The sequence below is a fragment of the Equus asinus genome, chromosome 30 (assembly GCF_041296235.1).
Source record: "Equus asinus isolate D_3611 breed Donkey chromosome 30, EquAss-T2T_v2, whole genome shotgun sequence".
In the NCBI taxonomy this organism is placed as follows: domain Eukaryota; kingdom Metazoa; phylum Chordata; class Mammalia; order Perissodactyla; family Equidae; genus Equus; species Equus asinus.
In genome coordinates, this window is record NC_091819.1 from 918,456 (window position 1) to 936,657 (window position 18,202).

General features: G+C 56.9%; 1 protein-coding gene across 3 annotated transcripts in view; it reads right to left on the reverse strand.

Moving 5' to 3' along the window:
- Positions 1–18,202, reverse strand: part of LGR6 (leucine rich repeat containing G protein-coupled receptor 6) — a 107,076-nt gene that overhangs the window by 11,225 nt on the left and 77,649 nt on the right. For all 3 annotated transcript variants that reach the window (XM_044762853.2, XM_014843182.3, XM_070501547.1), the window contains 8 exons: positions 7,923–7,991; positions 5,884–5,955; positions 5,661–5,732; positions 4,381–4,449; positions 3,147–3,218; positions 1,695–1,760; positions 534–605; positions 85–156 (listed from right to left, as the gene is read on the reverse strand). In XM_044762853.2, the coding sequence (XP_044618788.2) occupies positions 85–156; positions 534–605; positions 1,695–1,760; positions 3,147–3,218; positions 4,381–4,449; positions 5,661–5,732; positions 5,884–5,955; positions 7,923–7,991 (564 nt within the window). The remainder of the gene's footprint in view (positions 1–84; positions 157–533; positions 606–1,694; positions 1,761–3,146; positions 3,219–4,380; positions 4,450–5,660; positions 5,733–5,883; positions 5,956–7,922; positions 7,992–18,202) is intronic.

Consider the following 18,202-nt stretch of genomic DNA (forward strand, 5'->3'; position numbering starts at 1 on the left):
CATGTCCCCGCTCCGCCCCCACCAGCCAGCCCACAGTCCCGACTGGTCTCCAGCATCCAGGAGGAGAGCGACGTGGGCACTTACAGCTTGACCAGGGAGCGGAGGGTCACGAAGGCCTCGGGGTGGATAGTCCGGATGGTGTTCCAGCTCAGGTCCCTATGAACAGAGAGGGTGTGACAGGAGGGGACAGCGACAGTGGACCGAGGGGGCAGTGGTGGACTCCTAGGTCCCACCCTGGGCTATCATTCACCCGCCCCATCTGAGCGGCCCCAGCAGCGCCACCCTCAGCCCTTTGTGGAAGGTGCCAGCTGCCTGGCTCCCGATGCGGCTGTGGCCCCAGAAAAAGAGATGTGGCAGCGTGGCTTAGAGCCTCCTGGACCCTGGGGAACCAGCTGGAGATGGGGCTGAGAAGCCACGTGGAAGGGGAAAGCCCTCCTCCTGAGTGTGCTGGGGCAGGGAGGCCGTGTGTGTCGCTGACCCACGTGCTGTGGGTCTGAGCCTGCTGGGAGGGCACCCTGGGCGCGGGTACTCACAGAGCCTGCAGGGAGCTCAGCTGGCTGAAGGTGTCGGCTCCGATTTCCCAGATGCGGTTGTGCTGGAGGCCGCTGCAGCGAGAGAGCCTGGATGAGTCAATAGGCTTAGGCTCTGGCTCGGCTCCACAGCCCCCGCACCCTGGGAGGAAGGAAAGAGAGCCCCCCGCTTCTCCTGGCGTGAGAAGAAAGGGCCCAGCCCGCGAAGTCACCGGAATTAAAGGGAGCACAAGGGGATCCGGTTGCCTTGGGTAAGTGGGTCAGGAGACAAAGCCACGAAACCATCCCTGTGGCCCCAAAGGGAGTCAGTTTCCAGGGTTCCCACCGGGCCTGGCTCCTAGCCCAGCCCAGCCCAGCTCGCCCGCGGGTCCTCCAGACCTTAGTCCAGCAGAGAGCACCGCCCAGCCCTCAGATGGCCCCCGGGACGGGTCTATGCCTGGAAGCAGAGCCCACGCCTGGAAGCAGAGCCCAGTGGACTGGTTGTCCGAATGGGAGATGGACCCTGGGCCTCAGCAACATTGAAAGCCCTCCTTCTTTTGGCATCTGGACAGATAGGGGAGACCCCCACACCCCAACTCTGCTGTGGCCCCAGAAGGCATTTCCCTGCCTAGGGACACGGGGCAGACGTGGGGGCCCTGCTGGCTCGAGAAAACGGAAGCTGGGTGGAGACAGCTTAGAGAATCTTTTGAGTGTTTTTTTCCTTGTCAAATTCGAATTCCAGGTTTTGTCTTCTGTGTATGGGTGTGCGTGTGCACGCATATACAAGAATGTGTGTTTACGGGGTGGGGAAAATGAGGGCTCATGCTCCAAAATGCAGGGCCCCTCATTCCTTTGATGGCCCCTGGGCCAGCCCACCAGGGCCCACTGTGGTCCTGTCCCTCTGCTGTGGCCCTGACCCTTGGCTGGCTGTAATCACTATTGCACTTCTGTGTTGCCGTTGACCCCCAAAGAGCCACCTTGAGATTCCTTTTGGGCACGGGCTCCTGGGCCCATCCTCCGTGAGTCCCAGGGGACTCGTCCAGGCCTCTGCCGCGTTCCCCACCCTAAGCTCTGGGTTCGATGAGCCCAGAGAAGGGAGAACGGTTGGAGTGTGTTTGCTGACTCCCCCAGACCTGCCCGGAGTCTGGCTGGCACGCCGTCCCCTCTTCCCTACCCCAGACTCACATTTCCTCCAGCTTCTGACACCTGTGCAGGCTGGGCAGCTCCTCGATTTGATTATGAGACAATTCCCTGGGGAGAGAGAAAGACCAGGGCTGGGGGCCAGGAGAAGTGGCCCTGGCCGGGGGCTGGGAGGACCCTGCAGGGACACGGCTGTGACAGGCCTCACACCAGGGCACCTGCTTGCTCCGTCAGACTTGTCTTCATCCCGCTGGTGAGTCCCACCCTCACCGCAGGGCCTGGAGGGGCCGAGCTGGCATCTCCCCTGTAGGGTTGCCCCGTGCAGATGAAGGCCTGAGGGACCCTGGGAGGGTCCTGGGGGAAGGAACCGGAGGTGAGGGGCGTGGAGATGAGGACAGAAGTGAACGGTCCGGTGGTGCTGGTGGATGGAGCAGTGCACACCACTCAACAACGGGGAAAGAGGCACAGAGGGGGACAGGCCTCACTGAAGGACACACTGCCAGGCAGTGGCAGGGCTGGGTCTGGAGCTCGGGCCTCCGGACACGCAGTCTAGCGCTGTTCCACCTGGGGTGTCGTCTCCCCATCTCGAGTGTGGGGACGGTCTGTGGGGAGGACCCTCAGAGCCCAGCTGGAGTCAGGGGAGTGAGGATAACTCCCCTCGACCTCACAGGCTGCTGGGATATCCCGCAGCTCTGTCTCGTGCAAACAGAGCAACAGGCCCCCGACTGCACGCCTACTGGGTGTGAGCACCGTGCGCCGGCTGCTCGACAAACATCTCCTCACCTCACAGATTTGTCCTCATTCTGCAGACGAGGACCCTGAAGCTTGAGACGTTAAAGAGTGAGTCCAAACTCACACGGCAGTAAGAGCCAGCCTGGGGGGTCTAGTGGTTAAGATTCTTTGCTGTCACCCCTGTGGCCCGGGTTCATTTCCTGGGTCAGGGAACTACACTGCCCGTCTGTCATTGTCACACTGTGGCGGCTGCGCGTGGCTGTGATGCTGAAAGCTCTGCCACCGGGATTTCAGATACCGGCAGGGTCACCCATGGTGGACAGGCTTCAGCGCAGCGTCCAGACTAAGACAGACTAGGAAGAAGGACCCGGCCATCCACTTCTGAAAAACTTGGCCATGAAAACCCTGTGAATGGCAGCGGAGCGTTGTCTGATAGAGCAAGGAAGGGGAGAGGATGGTGCGGAAAGACTGAGCAGGGCTCGGCTCTGCTGGACAACAGGCGGCGAGGAGTCAGAATAGACCCGACAGCACTAACAACAAAGTAGGTGGCAGAGCTGGGCCTCAAACCCAGGTCTGACCCCAGAGACCACTGTCTCTTTGCCCTGAACCAGAGGGGACGGCCCGGACAGGTTCTCAGCAGCAGCTCACGTTGTCCCTCTCTGCAGGAGACAGGTGACCCAGTGGGACAGAGCAGGAGGGCCTTTTCCCAGTCCACAGCAGTGAGGGCACAGGGCCGAGACTGGAGAATGCTCATGAGCCACTCACAGGACTCGGAGCCTGGGCAGCTGTTGGCACATCCCCGGTGGGAGCAGCCGGATGCCCGCGCGGGTCAGGGTCCTGCAGGGAGAACAGAGACAGTGCTGGCACCAGGCCCAGGGCCCTACCATCCCCGGCCTCCTGTCTTCAGCTCTGGGGCTGATGCTGACGTGGGAGGGGAAGAGGTGGGAGGCACAGGGTGGGGGTGGGGCTGTGGGGAGAGAAAGCAGCCCTGGTACCTGAGCATGGAGCTCCCCTGGGACTGGAGGAGGCTGGGAGGGCAGCGGACAGAGAGGGACACAGCCCAGGGGCTCTGATGGGCAGACGGTGCCTGCACGCCCAGCCCTACCCGACCCGCCACGTCCCCACCCAGCGTCTCGTAATGGTCTCCAGAAACGCGGGGTCTATAGGACAGGGACTAGAATCTTCTCTGCTCTCCTTAGAGAGGAAGGATAGCCATGCGCAAGGAGTCTACAGAAAAACACCCCCGTGGAGTCATGAGAACCAAGCACAGAGTTTGCTCCCTGCGCCTTGGGGAGGGGAAGAGGTGGGAAAAAGGGAAGGCCCAGGGGCGGGCAGGGCTGTCGGGCAGGCTGGAGAGTGGGCTTGGCTTAGGGAAGGAGTGTCCAGGAAAGACTCCAGCCAAGGCCATCCTTGGGGAACTTTGACTTCCCTCACGGGAAATTTTCCAGATGCCAGGGAATCTGGGGGAGACAGAAAGGCACAGAGGAGTGTGCCCGACCCGGCCACGAGCGAGCTGTGTGACGTGGGGCAGGACAGCTGACTTCCTGACATCACTCTGGTGTCTGCTTGGTGGCTCCATTCATTCTCTTAAGTGCACTGAGGGCCTACTGTACTCTGGCACCCGCTCCCCTCTACAGGCTATAATAATGGGAATATGAGAAGGTCCTTGCTGGGGTCAAGCTTCAGGCAGGAGAAGGAAATGGGTTTTCACAACCCTCCTCCCCGTCACGGGTCTGGGGCCAGGGTCAGGAACCCTGACGTCAGAACAGAGTGAATGGGGGAAGCCCAGCTTCCTCATCCTGACCACCTGCCACCCCTGGCCTTGCGGCAGCAGTGTCACATCAGGAGATGGCCATGGCCTGGGGCCGAGCCAGACTGGAGCCAGCAGCAGAGGCAGGCCAGATAAGGGGCAGGCAAAGAACCTGGACGGCCTTAGGCAGAATAGCTCCTGGGGGCGAAGCTGGGGCCGGAGGAGGGGGAGGCGGGAGCGGCCACTCACAGGATCTCCAGGCTGGTGGTGCCTTTGAGGTCTGGGAACTCCTGGATGTCCGTGGCGCCGTTCAGGGATCTGGAAACAGAGGCAACAAGCTCTGAAGGGTTGGGTGGAGCGTCTCACCATCCGGCTCTAATCCTCAAGATCTCCCTTTCAGAGACTCCCCTTCTCGGGGAAATGTCATCCTCCCCGCAACCTCCCTCCAAACGTCCTAGGTTGCAGGCCCTGCCCGAGGCTGCACTGTGCTTAGCACGATCCACGCGGCCCTTTTCCTACGTGGCTCAGCCCACTGTCCCCAGACAGAGCCAGCTGTCTTGAGCTCAGGCCCCACTGAGCAAACCAGGACAGGAAGGACCATGGTGATGGCCTCTGTTTAAGGCAACAGCTTGGGCGTTTCTGTAAGGTCCCTGGCTCTGGGCTTTGCTTATTAGAGCTGACGCAGGGCCTCGCTAAGTTGTCATCTCCTAGGGCTTTATCAGAACCTCTCACTGGTCCTTTCATGCTGCTTCAGACCGAGGGCTCCCCCCCCATGCCACCCCCATCTCGGCGAGGACATGGACCACACGGGGCCTGCGCACAACAGGAGCACGAGGACACGGGTGTTGTGGACCCAAGGGGGTGGTGTGGGGTCTAGAAAGGAGCCCAGGAGCTGGAGTCAAGGGTCCTGGGTTCAAGCCCAGTCAGGACCTGAGAACCTCAGAATCTGTCTATAAAGCGTCTTAACAACACAGCCTCACAGGCAGGGGGTGAAGACAGAGTGCGGTTAGGGAGGTGCACACCAAGTGCGTGCCTGGAGATGCTGGTTCTGTTACCGTGATGCCCTACGCCGAGAGTAACCCCAGGAAGCTTTTTTGAAGGAGTGGGGCTCAGGCTGGGAACTAAAAGAATGGCAGGGAGAAGATGAAGGAATGTCTTCGGGCTAAAGGTGGTCCAGCAAAGGCCCCGGGACCCACGCTCCAAGGCCACGGGAGAGCCAGACCTCAGCCAGGCCTTAAGGAGCAGCGGCCTTGAGCAGGACTAAAGAGCCTGGATGGAACTCCCCAACTGTGGAGAGGGCCCTCCTCCCATCTGAGATGGAGAAGAAGCCACAGGGAGGGGGAGGCGGCCGTGGAGAGTGGACCGGTCTGCAAACAGGCCTGAGCCCAGCGGGGGCTGCAGCCCTGAAGACCACACCCTCCAGTGGGGGCTGAGCCTTGCGGGTGGGGGTCTGCAGATGGGGGCGGGGGCGGAGGAGCAGTGAGGGAGGGAGAGGTCCAGGCCATGTCGGCCTTCCGAAGCCGACTTACAGCGTGTGCAGCTTCGGCAGGTACTGGAACGCTGACCTTCCCACAAACTGGATGGGGTTATCGTAGAAGTGTCTGCAAGAAGACGCGAAGTTCAGTTCCTTGGCCCTTTCAGCCGGGACCATGGAGACCAGGAGAGCAGCCCCTCCCCATGCTCCTGCGCCCAACCCTGTCCTCGTCCCCCAGACGCCGCTCAGCACCAGGACACGGAGGAGCCAGGACTCACATGGTCTGCAGCAGAGGGTTCCCCACGAAGGCCCTTTCCGGGATGGCCTTGATGTTGTTGTTGTGGAAGCCCCTGGAAGACAGCCCGGGGTCAGCGAGGACTCGGGGAGGAGGGAGTAGAGGGAGGGACCTGAGTGTACGGAGCTCTCGGACAGCCGACCACAAGGCCGTGAGACCAGAGGACTTCAGCCTGGGTCAAACAGTCCAGGGTCAAACCCTGCCTGTGACTTTTCTCCTTTGCTCGGGAACTCACCATCCTTCTCCCTGACCCTGGAGGGTCCCCGAGGAGGAAGCTGAGGGTGGGTGGGAGGAGGAGGAGGACACGGAAAGAACAGAACTTCTAGGGGCTTTTGGGGTGAGGGACGCTCCCCAAGTGGTGGCTGGCGTGGCCCCGAGGCCCTGAAACTGAAGGACACAGAAGTGCAGTGGCAGCGAGAGGGACGCAATGCCGAGCAGGATGTTGAGTGACTGTGGACGGCATTATGGGGACTGAGGAACGAGGTGCCCGGTGGAGGGTCTGGGCCTCTGGAAGGTGGGAACCATGGGTTTGGTTAGCTGAGGAGCATATCTGGAAATAAAAGTTAGACTGAAAAGTACGTAATCCATGCTGAGCAGGCCCCTTTCCTCCTTTTCACGGGAGATTTCTGGGTTTTCCCTGCATCCTCCTGGCTCTGTCCCCTCTCTCTTTGTCCTGCCCTCCCTGCGTGACCTCCACCTCCAAGCCCTCTCTCACAGGGTCACCACCGGTGCCTCCCACCTAGGCCTGTTCGTTCACCCGTTCATCCCCTGCTGGCTTTGGAACACCGCCTCTGTGTCCAGTGCTGCGCTCAGCCCCGAGGGATTCAGAAGTTCTTAAGACTGAGGCAGCTTCTCTCAGAGACGTAGAGAGACAGAGACGGACGGACAGACACTTCCACACAGGCCCTTCTTGCTTCTGTTAACCTCGGTCTTGGCTCTCTCCTCTAATCCGTTCTTGTCCCCTCTCCTCACACCTTGGCACACCCTGTTCCCTCTCGATTGACCAAATCTCATCCTTTCCTCACATCCCAGCTCAAAGGAAAAGTCAGGCCTTGGTGACTGTCTGGCGCGCCTCATGCGGACCCTTCCCTCTGGCTGGTGCAGCTGCTGCCTATTGCTATGTGCATCGGCCTTCGCCCCTTCAGACCTCCGGGCGGGATGGAGGCGGGGAGGGGTAGTTGGAGTGGAGATGCTGTGCTGTCTCAGCATCTGGGGCTCTGACCATCAACTGTGGTTCCTCAGCCGGCTCTGCTCCAGCGTCAGTATGTCTCTCGCTGTTGCCCGGGATCCTCCCCCGTCGGCATGCTCCCCTCCGGGGGTCGGCCCTCTGCCCATTCGGCTTTTCCGTCTAGATCTTTTCCTACACGGTCCTCCATCCTCCTTCTAGGCCCATCTCAAGACGCCTTAGCCCACAACACTCTTTCGATGTCACTCTGGACTCCTACAATCATTTCAACTAAGACGTCACAGTTTAGGGTCAGAATTATATACGAGCCTAACTGCCTGGTCCTGTTCCCTGCATTACACACGTCACTGTGTCCTCAATGGGCCTGAAGGATCCCTGGGGATGGCTCAGCATAGCAGGTACTCAGTGAATGCTAAAATAGAATAATAGTAAGTGGTGGCTTGGGGAACCAAAGCCAGCTTCTCGTCTCCCCCAAGGGGACAAGGTGCTGAGGAGTGACCCCAGAAACCATCCCCAGTTCCTCTTCTCACTCATCTCCGGACGCACCCAACCAAGGCAGGGGCGGTGCCAGGCCCGGCCTAACAGGAGGCAGCTGGTGCCACGTGTCTCCCAGGCTGGAAGTGCTTAGGGCCATTTCTGCTCCTGACACACCCCTCAGAGATGCCCAGAGCCAAGCTCTTGAGGCCTGTGACCACTCAGACCTGCCCTGGGGGCTGGAGGGCAGCGACAGTTTTCACAAGGACCACAGGAGGTGAGGGTGCACGGGAGGCCCAGGCCTGGCTTCCATCCCTGCCCTGGGAGAAGAGGACGCCAGAGAAACCAACAGAGGAGCTCACAGTTCCTGCAGTCTGCCCAGGGTCCGGATGGCGACGGGAAACTCCCTCAGCTCGTTGTAATTCAGGTCTCTGGAACGGAAGGCAGAGCAGTCATTAGTGGCAGCCGAACGGGGCATGTCGGGGTCCCTGAGAAATGGAAACTTGGCTCCGGGGCTGGCCAGAGAGATGTTTCCAGTCTCCAGATCGAGCTGCCAATGCCTGGAAACATATTTGGGATGCTCACATCCCGTTCCTCCTCCAGCAGCCTTGAGGCTTGGAGCCTTCTGGCAGCAGAACTGTTTTGAGGGGACACTTAGGATGTGGCCATTGGAACTCACTCCCTCGGAAGGAGTCCCTGCTGGCTCAGGAAACATCTCAGCCTTTGGAGACATGAGCGGCTGGGGAGGGGCTGACGGGAGAATGGGGCAGCAACAGGGTGACGCATTGTCCCCAGCGCTCGGGGAGCACTAGGGATGGTCCCACAGGTGACTCCTTGCCTGTCGTGGCCCCTGTTGTCGTCTCCTATAAAAATGCACAGGGCTTCTTATCTTTGGGCGGTGGCATGACAGTGAATCGTTAGTTTCTCTTACTCTTTTCTGCATTCCCTTTTTTTTTTTTTTTACTATGAACATAGATCACACGTATAATCAGAAAACAATGGACAGAATTTCAAAAAGTGGTAGCAACCCAAGTTGGCAAGGATGTGGGGAAACGAGCATTCTAATCAACTATGAGTAGGAATTTATGTACAACATTTCAGAGGTAATTGAACGATATCTTTTCAAATTCAAAGATTCATTCCCAGTTACTCCAAGGCCAGGAGATTGTCCTACAGAGAAGCCTGCTCTGGGGTGTGAAGACGCCGTGCAAGGATGCGCATCACAGCCTGGTCGGGGCAAAGGGGCAAAATCCTGACCCGCTCGTGATCAGAACCTCCCCTCTTCCACCACCTCAGGGGTCTTCTGCGTTTGTACCCTTCATGTGAGATAAACCAGAAAGGAGCCCGAAAGACAGGGCGCCCCGTCGGAAGAGCAGGAAGCCAGCGAGAGTGGCTGGGAACTGAGAGGCAGAGCCGCCGACGTCCAGGCGTGTGCTCTGCGTCACAAGATGGGATGCCCTCCCCATGCGGGAGCAGAGGAGACACCACTTTCGGATTTCTAAAGGTGGCTTTCACCTCACTCAGTGGCCAGTGGGTTAGCGCCTCTGGACAGGTGGCTGATTTGCAGGGGGCTGTGCCGGGGCCTCCACTTCCTGAGGCTGGAGTGCATGCCCCAGGCTTTGGCAATGGGGGGCTTGGTTACGGTGTCCCTCTTGAGCCCCCTAGGATGACCCTGGCCTGTCTTCTCAGCCTTGTGAAGCCACCTCTGCCCTGACACCTTTCCCGAGAGGACTGTCCAAGGCTGGGGCAGGGGACCACACAGAGGCCCTTAATTACAGTGACCTGGCAGGTTTTGTGGGTAAACACCGTGTTAACACGGGGATAATGACAGGCTCCTCTGCGTGACAGCGTCATTACACTTAATAGTCCCAGGTAGAGCCAGGGGCCAGAAGAGCCGTGGCAAGTGTCTGGCAGCCAGTCAGCCGCATAATTGCCTCTCCACTAATTACCCGATGACGCTCAGACCATCCCGGTGATGGGGAATAGTTACGGCACAAATGCCCCGCCCACTCTGTGCTCTCTTGAGTGAATCAGACGCCTTTCCCTCAAACTCGCAAACCTCGATGGGCTCATAGAGAGGTTCCCACGAGCCGCTGAGGGGAGGACGTGGGTTCCCAGGGACCAGAGGCACTGGAGCTGGACGGAGGAAGAGTGTTCACCTCTCTGGGGTTCCACCACGGGCACAGAAGACGCCGGGAACATCGGGCTGGGAGAGTGGAGGATAGAGGCAGCAGGGATGCGCAGAAACACTCTCCTTGGTCTTAGATTGCATGAACGGTTCACCCGCACATCGCGGCATCTCCAATTCAAGTGTCCCCAGTTTAACTCGGTTCAGCTCACTTGAGGATTCTCTACTGTCCCCCAGGGCAACTGGATTTCCCATAAGTAACATAAGAGCATCTTCCCTCAAAGCCTGAATGTCGCATCATTGTCTTAAATGCAGAGATTCACGCTGGTCTGGCCTCAGAGCTTTGCTCTCAATTCCATCCGCCTGGAACGCTGAGATATTGGCACGGCTACTACCCACTTCATTCAGGCCTCCGTCCAATGACCCCTCATCAGAGAGGCCTCTCTCTGCCTGTCATTCACCGTTCCTCCACCCTGTCTGGGGGATTAAGAGTGGCCATGAGTCTAGTCATTTTATAGTTCGTCACTTTGTCAAATCAACATGTTGCATCTTTACCTTATACGATACATCAATTATATCCCAACGAAGCTGGAGAAAAAGAAAACAGCCGCAAGTCCTTTGCAGCTTCTCTGTCAAGAGCTGGCCTCTACCTCCCAGCTCTGGAGACTGGGCTGGCCTTGTGACCAGCACTGACCAACAGAACGAGGTGAAATTGGCATGGTGTGACCCAGTCCTAAGTCACTTCACAGCCTCTGCCTTGTCTTGGACTGCCCTCTCCACCGTGGAAGGAGGCCGGGCTAGGCTCCCAAGTGACAAGAGCCATGCGGAGAGAGGACCAGCCAGCACCAGGGCCCCGGACGTGCGAGAGGCTCTCGCCCTCAATGAGCCTCCAGCGACCTGGAGATGGAGCCCAGGGCAAGAGCCCAGGCGAGGCCAGCCAGCCCACAGACTCATGGGAAACCATCAATTGCTGTGTTACACCATGAAGTTTGGGGTTGATTTGTTGTGTAGCCACAGGTCATGAGATGCCCCTCTTTCATTTTCCTCGTGGAACATACCGACATCTGACACACATTTGTCAATTTTCTTCCCACCCAACTAGAATGAAACTCCTTGAAAATAGGAACTTTGTCTGTTTCATATTCTAAACACCAAAATAGTATTGGCACAGTAGCTCGACAAATTCCTCTCGGATGAATAAATAAAAGTGGATTAATGAAAATCTCTAATGGACTCTTAGGGGACCTAGCGTATTTGGAGGAACATCCTTATGGTTTTGAGACGGATGTCAAAAAGGCCGTCCTGAGGGCACCGTCGGGCTTGCCCAGGGACACCGAGAATGTGGGACGGGTCCCCTGTGACTTCGCCGTCACTGAGCCCTCACACAGTTCTCTGGACCCGTGTCTAGGCAGCCAGATCGAGTGGTTCCAGGCCTCCCTGCTGGTTTCTGGTCAGGAGTTCTGCCAGGAACAGCCTCACAGACAGCGGAAAAAGACACGTGGTAAGAGGCATGCAAACTAAAAGGCAGTTTCTGTAGAGACATGTGGGAGAATAAAAATTGTGCAAATGTCAAAAAGATTCTGCAAACTACATGCCAAGGAGGTAGCCTGAATTCTCCCACCCAGACTGCTACACAGACTCAAGGACCTGGGTGATCGCGAAAGCTTTGCTTTGTTTGGTGCTGTGTAGACGCAGTCCCCCGCTCTGACTGTCTAAGGAACACGTCTCTGGAACTCTCTGCCCCAGACGAATCCAGCTTGGTGCAATGGACGCTGGTTGCTGCCCCGAACACACAAAGCATTCTGCCGGGCAGAGTGGAACGTGGAGAGGTGGGTAAGAAACACTCTGTCTAGACGGATGCAGAAGACAACCAGCTGAGTGACCTGGGCACGATGTGGTAGGTCCTGGAGGACACACAGGGCACTGGGGCCTTTGGAGGCTGTGGAGCTGGGGGGACGAGAGGGCTTCATGGGGACGTGGCATCTGAACCAGGTCTTGACGGCTGGGCGGGATGTCAGCAGGTAGAGAGGAAAGGATGGTGGGTCAAGCAGACAGAGCTTAGTTTAGAGGGCGTGTGCTGTGGAGTTCTGAGAAGAACCAGTGGTGTAGTTTGGTCAAGCAAAGGGCATATTTGGTGGTGAGGCTGGACAGGAGTTTCCCCCGGACTGTGGCGCATGCTCCTAACTGGAGTCCTGCCACCAGGTCATCCATGAGGCAACCTTGGCTGAGCACCGATTCTGCGCCAGGCGCTGAGTGCTTGGCCCGAATGATCTCTTATTCCTCACGACAGCCTTGCAGGTGGACACCACTCTACACCCGTTTTACAGTTGAGGGAAGTGAGACAGAGGTGTCCAATAAGTTGTCTGATCTCACCCGGTTATTAAACAGCTGTGGCAGAGACCACCCTGTCCACCAAAATCCCCCCCCTCCTTCCTCTTTAGCTGCACCACTTAAAAAACGCCATGGCCACTAGCCACGTGTGGCTCTTTACATTAATGACAAGTTAGTAAAATTAGCAGTTCAGCACTCGGTCTCACTAGCCACACCTCAAGCGCTCATGTGGCTAGTGGCTACCACGCCCGTAGCACAGATTTCGAACATGTCCGTCATCGCAGAAAGTTCCAGTGCACAGCGCTGCCCCACAGTAACAGGAGGAATGGTCAGGAACGTAGCTACAGTGAATTTCCCAGCCTCCTTTGCAGGAGGTGTGGCCGTCCGACCAGATTCTCCCCCACGGAAGGTGTGCAGAAGGGGGACGTGCCACGTTTAGTCCAGGATTTATAAAACAGCCAGCCTGTCTCCTCCATCGTCTCTCTACCTTCCACCAGCTGATGCTGAAGACCGTGAGGCCCTGGGGCTGGTGAGGTCCCAAGAAGACACACCCTCCGTGGACTTCAGTGATCCAGAAATGAGCTTCTCTTGTCTGATCCATAGGTGTGTTGTTCCCTATTTGTTACAGCTACTTCGCCTCCCTGAACCGACTCGCACGGCAACCAGGATTGGAACCTGGCGGCGCCTCTGGAGCCCACACTTATAGCTACTACACGTCTGCCAGAAAGATCTCTTTACAACGCAAAGCTGACTGTCACTCTCCTGATGAAGAATCGGAAAGGCTTCCTCCTTGCTCACAGAACAAAGTTCAAGTTCCTTAACGGGCGGCGGTGGCTAAGTCATCTCCAGCCCCATCTGCGGTCAAACCCTTGCGTGTTTACCCGCGTCACCCACGCTGTCGACCTGGGACGCCCTCCCCATACCCTCAGCTGTTGATGTCCTGGTCGTCCTCTGAAGTCCGGCTCAGGTAGACCTTTCTTCATGATTGACTCCGTCCCTGCATGCAGAATGAATCCCTCGCCCGCTCAGCACTTTCTGGTCTTTCTCCAGAAACGCGCTCAGCATCAGACGGGTCAGAGCGCTGGTGGTGGTGGTAACAATGATAACGGTAATTACTACGTAACAATCACAGTTCTAGGCGACCTACACATATCAACTCGCTTCATTCCCTCGCCAGCCCTTTGAGGTGGGTGCTATTATTACCTCCATTTTGCAGAGAAACTGAGGCACAGAGAGAGGCAATCACTTGACCAGGTTCCGCAGCTAGGAAGGGAAGAGCCGGGACGGAAGCCCAGGCAGCTGAGTCCAGAACGGGGTTATCTGTGTGCACGTGTCCCCCCGCGAGATGGGAAGCCTGCTGCAGTCAAGGAGCGCAGGGCTCCCTGCTGGGTCTCCCGGAGCCCATCCGTGTGAATGTTCACGGTCGAGGATGGTCCCTTGAGCCCACTGTGCGAGGCCTAGGTGGGGGGCTGCGTTGGCCTCATGGCTGGCCGCATGGGGGCAGGGGCTCTGCTCCTTGGCATTAAGCGCTAACATGCAGGCTCTTGGCGGCTGCAGGGAAGGCCGCCCTGGCCCAAGGCTCGTTCCATTGCAGAGTGGTTTACGATGCCCTAAACGTCAGCTGGGAAACTCGTCCATCCATGGCTTTATAGTCTATTATCTTTAATAGCCCGGAATCAGCCAGAAGCCCAGGAAGAGTTAGTTGTTCCGTCTGCTGCTCCCGGGAGCTGGCAGCAGACGGGAAGGGCCGAGGTTAAGGAGAAACCATTCCCAGCTCCGGCGAGAACTCAGTCTAGAAGCTGCAGCAGTCCAGGCTAATCACCCCTTCGTCTGGTCAGCTGTTTCCAGCCAGACCCAATCAAAGCTGATGGCAAACCCGTGGCACCGGTGAAAGAGGCTGAGAAGGCGACCCAGCTCCCCAGCTGCTCAAGGACCCACGTCCCCAGTTTTCTCCTCTCCAGCTGGCTGTGCAGGAAGGGCCGACTCCTGAGGTCCCCGGGGAGCCTCGCTGGACTCAGAGCGCAGACTGGCGAGTTTCACAGCTGCCTCGCCCAGCCCCTTCTCACTGCTCGGGAAACTGAGGCTGGAGGAGAGCAGGGAAATCGCTGGACGTTCCAGAACCTGTTGGCTCCCGGTTGAACGCCCTCTCTATCTGCTCCCCAGCGCTGTGTCCTGGCTACGCTTGGAGCAGCAGGGCTGAGAAGAGAGTTGCAGGGAGAGTGGGAAGGAGGATGAACGGGGAGGCGGTGGACACAGGCTTCCCCCAGGTGCACGAGCATGTCAGAGCCCGATGCTGGCGCTGGAGGCTGGACTCCTCCTGTGTGTTATCCGCACGTAGGGAGAGCTCCTGTCCTCTGGGTGCCACAGGGTCACCTCGAGCCAGTCACTTAACTTCGCTCCGTGTGTCTCCTCACCTGCAAACCATGAGGCTGCCCTGTTCACCCGGCCCAGAGCCTGCATGGAGCAGACGCTCAAACATCGCGATTGCTCTTCTCTCTTCCTTCACCAGACATTAGACACCAGGACAGACCTCATTAGACACCACGACAGCAGACACACAGGGCGCTCTCTCTACTTTCAACAGCAATAAAGCAGGATTAATATCATTAATTGGGCTTCCGCTTACACTTTTATTCTCCAGGCTAATACCCGTGGGTATTGCCAGGTCACAGATAAGGGACAGGGAGGAACGTGGGTGAGCCCAGCTCTTTCATCTCCCGAAGGCCTGTCCCAAAGCCGAGCACAATGCGTACGCCTCTCAGCCGCTCTCGGTCCTGCAGACGGAGCGTCTGCCCGAATCTGACTGCACACGCTCGGGGCAGGCGACCCGGTGAGCCAGGAACCAACAAAAGCTTTATGACTAACGGCATTGTTTTATCTTCTAAACAGCCCACAGAGAGGGCCACCCCTTTAAAAAGGCAGCAATTAGTAAATTGTCACCAGTTTATTGAGAGCCACAGACACGCCTTCCTTTTGCCCTCCCTCCACCTACACTCTCTTCCGTGCCAGAAAGAAAATTCGGAAAATCCCTGAAGTGATTGCAGAGCTGGGTTTAAGGAAAGTTGCTGACCTCTGATACAGAGGTCGTGGTCCTGCCCTAACGAAGCACTGGGGTCAGAGAAGCCTAGAATTGGAGGGCGGTCAAAGGTCACAGTCCAACCTGCCCAGGCATTTCTCCAAGTTAGAGAGCATGGGACGTCTGTGCTGTCTCCTGGGCTGGGAGAAAACAAATGAGTAGATTCTTAAATCTGGCGTTCAGGGGCAAGGTCTGGGCTGAAGACTTCGCATTGCACTGAGTATGGCAGACCGGAGCTGGGAAGAACCTCAGAGATCAGCTAGTCCAGTGCTCCCACAGTACAGATGGAGAAACTGAAGCTCAGAGAGGAACAGAGATGGCCAGGGGTCAGACAGCCGTTCCTTTGTTCTTCAATATTTATTGAGTATTTTCCCCGTGTCAGGCACTGTGTCAGGTGCTGCAGATACGGCTGTGAACAAGACTCACGGCAAGGTAGAGACAGACACAAACTGCCTAGATAAGTAAAGAATGGAGGACGTCAGATTGTGGAGTGCTATGGAGAGATCAAGTAGGAAAAGGAGACGGAGAGTTTAGGGAGGAGCGGCTGCAGAATGCTGATGGGGGAGGACCTCACTAAAGAGGTGGCATGCGAGCAAAGTCTTGAAGGAGGTGGATAATTGTGGAAAGAACATCCCAGACAAAGGAAACAGCCAGTGCAAAGGTCCTGAGGCAGAGGCATACATGGTGTTTGAGGAGGCCGTCGTGCCTGGAGAAGACTGAAGAAGGGTGAGGCCAGAGAGGTGGCAGGGGGTCACGTTGTCTGAGGCCTTGTGGCCAGTGGAGAACTCTGGCTTCTTTTCAGAGCGTGATGGGAGCCACGGGAGGGCTTCAATAGAAAAGGAACACGTCTGATTTGTGTTTTATAAGAGTCCCTCTGGCTGTTGTGTTGAAGAAGATAGTAGAGTAACAAGGATGGAAGCAGAGTGACCAGGTAAGAGGCCATTGCCAGAATCCAGGGAGGGAAGGACACGGGCTGGTGAGAAGCGGTCAGATTCTTAACATATTTTGAAGATGGAGCCAGTGTTGCTTGCTGACAGCTTGGATGTGGGATGTGAGAGAAAGAGAGTTTTCTGGATCACCCCAAGGTTGGAGCCTGAGCGACTGCAAGAACAAAGCTGGCATCACTGGGCCAGGGAAGACTTCTAGAGCGACGGGCCTGGGGGACGTTTGGGCGCGGTTTGAGCGTCTATCAGCCGTCCACATGAGCACGTCAAGAAAGCCTTTGGATCGTGAAGTCTGGGGTTCAGCTCCAGAGCCATCAGCAAATCCACAGTATGGAAAACCGGGAGAGCAGTTGAGAACACGGAGGGAGAGTGTAAGCAGGGTCCCCCTCGGGGTACGCCACGGTTAAGGAGTTAGGGCGAGGCGGCCGGCAAGGCCGTGAACAGCACATTAGTGATTAGAAGTTACAGAGAACTCAGACTCCTGGTCCAGAGCCCCTTAGTCCCTGTGTGGGGGGCGCTACACTTTCCTTGTTCATAAATGTTTCCCCAGTGCCTGTATCTCGATAAATAGTCGTGGGAATGAGTGAATCTAAAGAAACAGAAGAAAAGAGGCTGGTAATTGTTGCTTCTTACCAGCTCCTCTTTCCCACAGGCATCAGGGCCAGACCTCAACTTCTGAGTTTCCTCGCCCCGGATCTACCGGAACCTGCCGCAAAGCGGTTTCTGAGGGGCCCCAGGAGCCCGGCTCCCGCCCTCCCTCCCCTCCACTCCAGACCAGCTGGCCCGGGAGCCTGTGAGGAGCCACGTTCAGAGCAGAAGCTTTGGCCCCACGGCCAGCAGGAGAGGAAGGGACAGCGGGAACGCGAGCGATGACCTTGGCCAGCACAGCACGGTGGCAATGGGACAGGGGACTCTGTGCTGGGAAAAACTATTAATAACCTGTCACAGTCGCGGACACAGGACAAACTCATTGGGTAGCTCAATTTTCTGCCTCTAAGAAGTCATTAGTGGTTCTGCAGGGAAGCCAGAAAAAAAAGTTTTATATGGAACAATAAATTACTCTATAGGCCACAAAACCCCACAAATTTGCAGCTAATAAACCCGCAAATGTAAGATGATTAAGAGCTGGCGCGGAAAGAGTTCCTCCGTGCTCCCAGGGCCGGCCTGGAGGGGCCGCGTGGGCTGACGGCTGACGCTGCGCCAAAGGCAGGGAAACCCGCGTTCCAGCCCTGGCTCTTAATTAACTGGAGGATCCTGGGCAAGTCCTCCACTCTGCCTCAGTTTCCTCACCTGTAACACAAGGGTACACCATTCCTGCCTGTCGTCCTCAACGAGTACTTGAGTGGGAGGAATAAATGAGATGTGAGATGCAACAGCCTTTGAGAAAAATGTATTTTGAATTCTCTGAACTGCAGGAATTCTCAGAGGGATGATCCGTGCTTGCCTTTAGATCAGAGGCAAACTGGCGAGATTCACCTGGACCTCTGTCCCACCCGTTAGCCTGCCTGGCGGGCTCTTCTGTGGAGCCTGCCCGTGGGTGGCTGGAGTAGGTTGAATTGTAGCCCCGAAAAGGTATGTTCAAGTCCCAACGTCTGGAACCTGGGAGTGTGACCCTATTTGGAAAAAGGGCCTTTCCAGATGTAATTAAGTTAAGGATCTTGAGATAAGATCATCCTGGATCAACAGGGTGGGCCCTAAATCCAACAAGTGCCCTTATAAGAAGAGGAGGCAGGGAGAAGGCATGTGAAGATGGAGGCAGAGATCCGAGTGAGCCAAGGAGTGCCAAGAGTTGCCCGCAGCCGCCAGAAGGTCAGAGAGAGGCCTGGAGCAGATGCTGACTCGAACCCTCTGAAGGAACCAACCCTGACAACACCTCGATTTTGGACTTCTGGCCTCCAGCCTGCGGGAGAATAAATTTCTGGGGTTTTTTTAAAAGCCACCAAGTTTGTGATAGTTTGTTATGGCAGCCACAGGAAACTAATATGGCAGCCGCGCCCTGACCATCCACACTCTGGAGGAGATGAGTCAGGCAACACCCTCCCTGCCACCTTCAGACACACTGCTGTCAAAAAAAAAAAAAAGGAAAGAAAGAAAGGAAAATTAATTAGTTAATTAATTTAGGAGGGGCAAAGTCACATTGCTGTCCATCCAGCATTAGGTGGG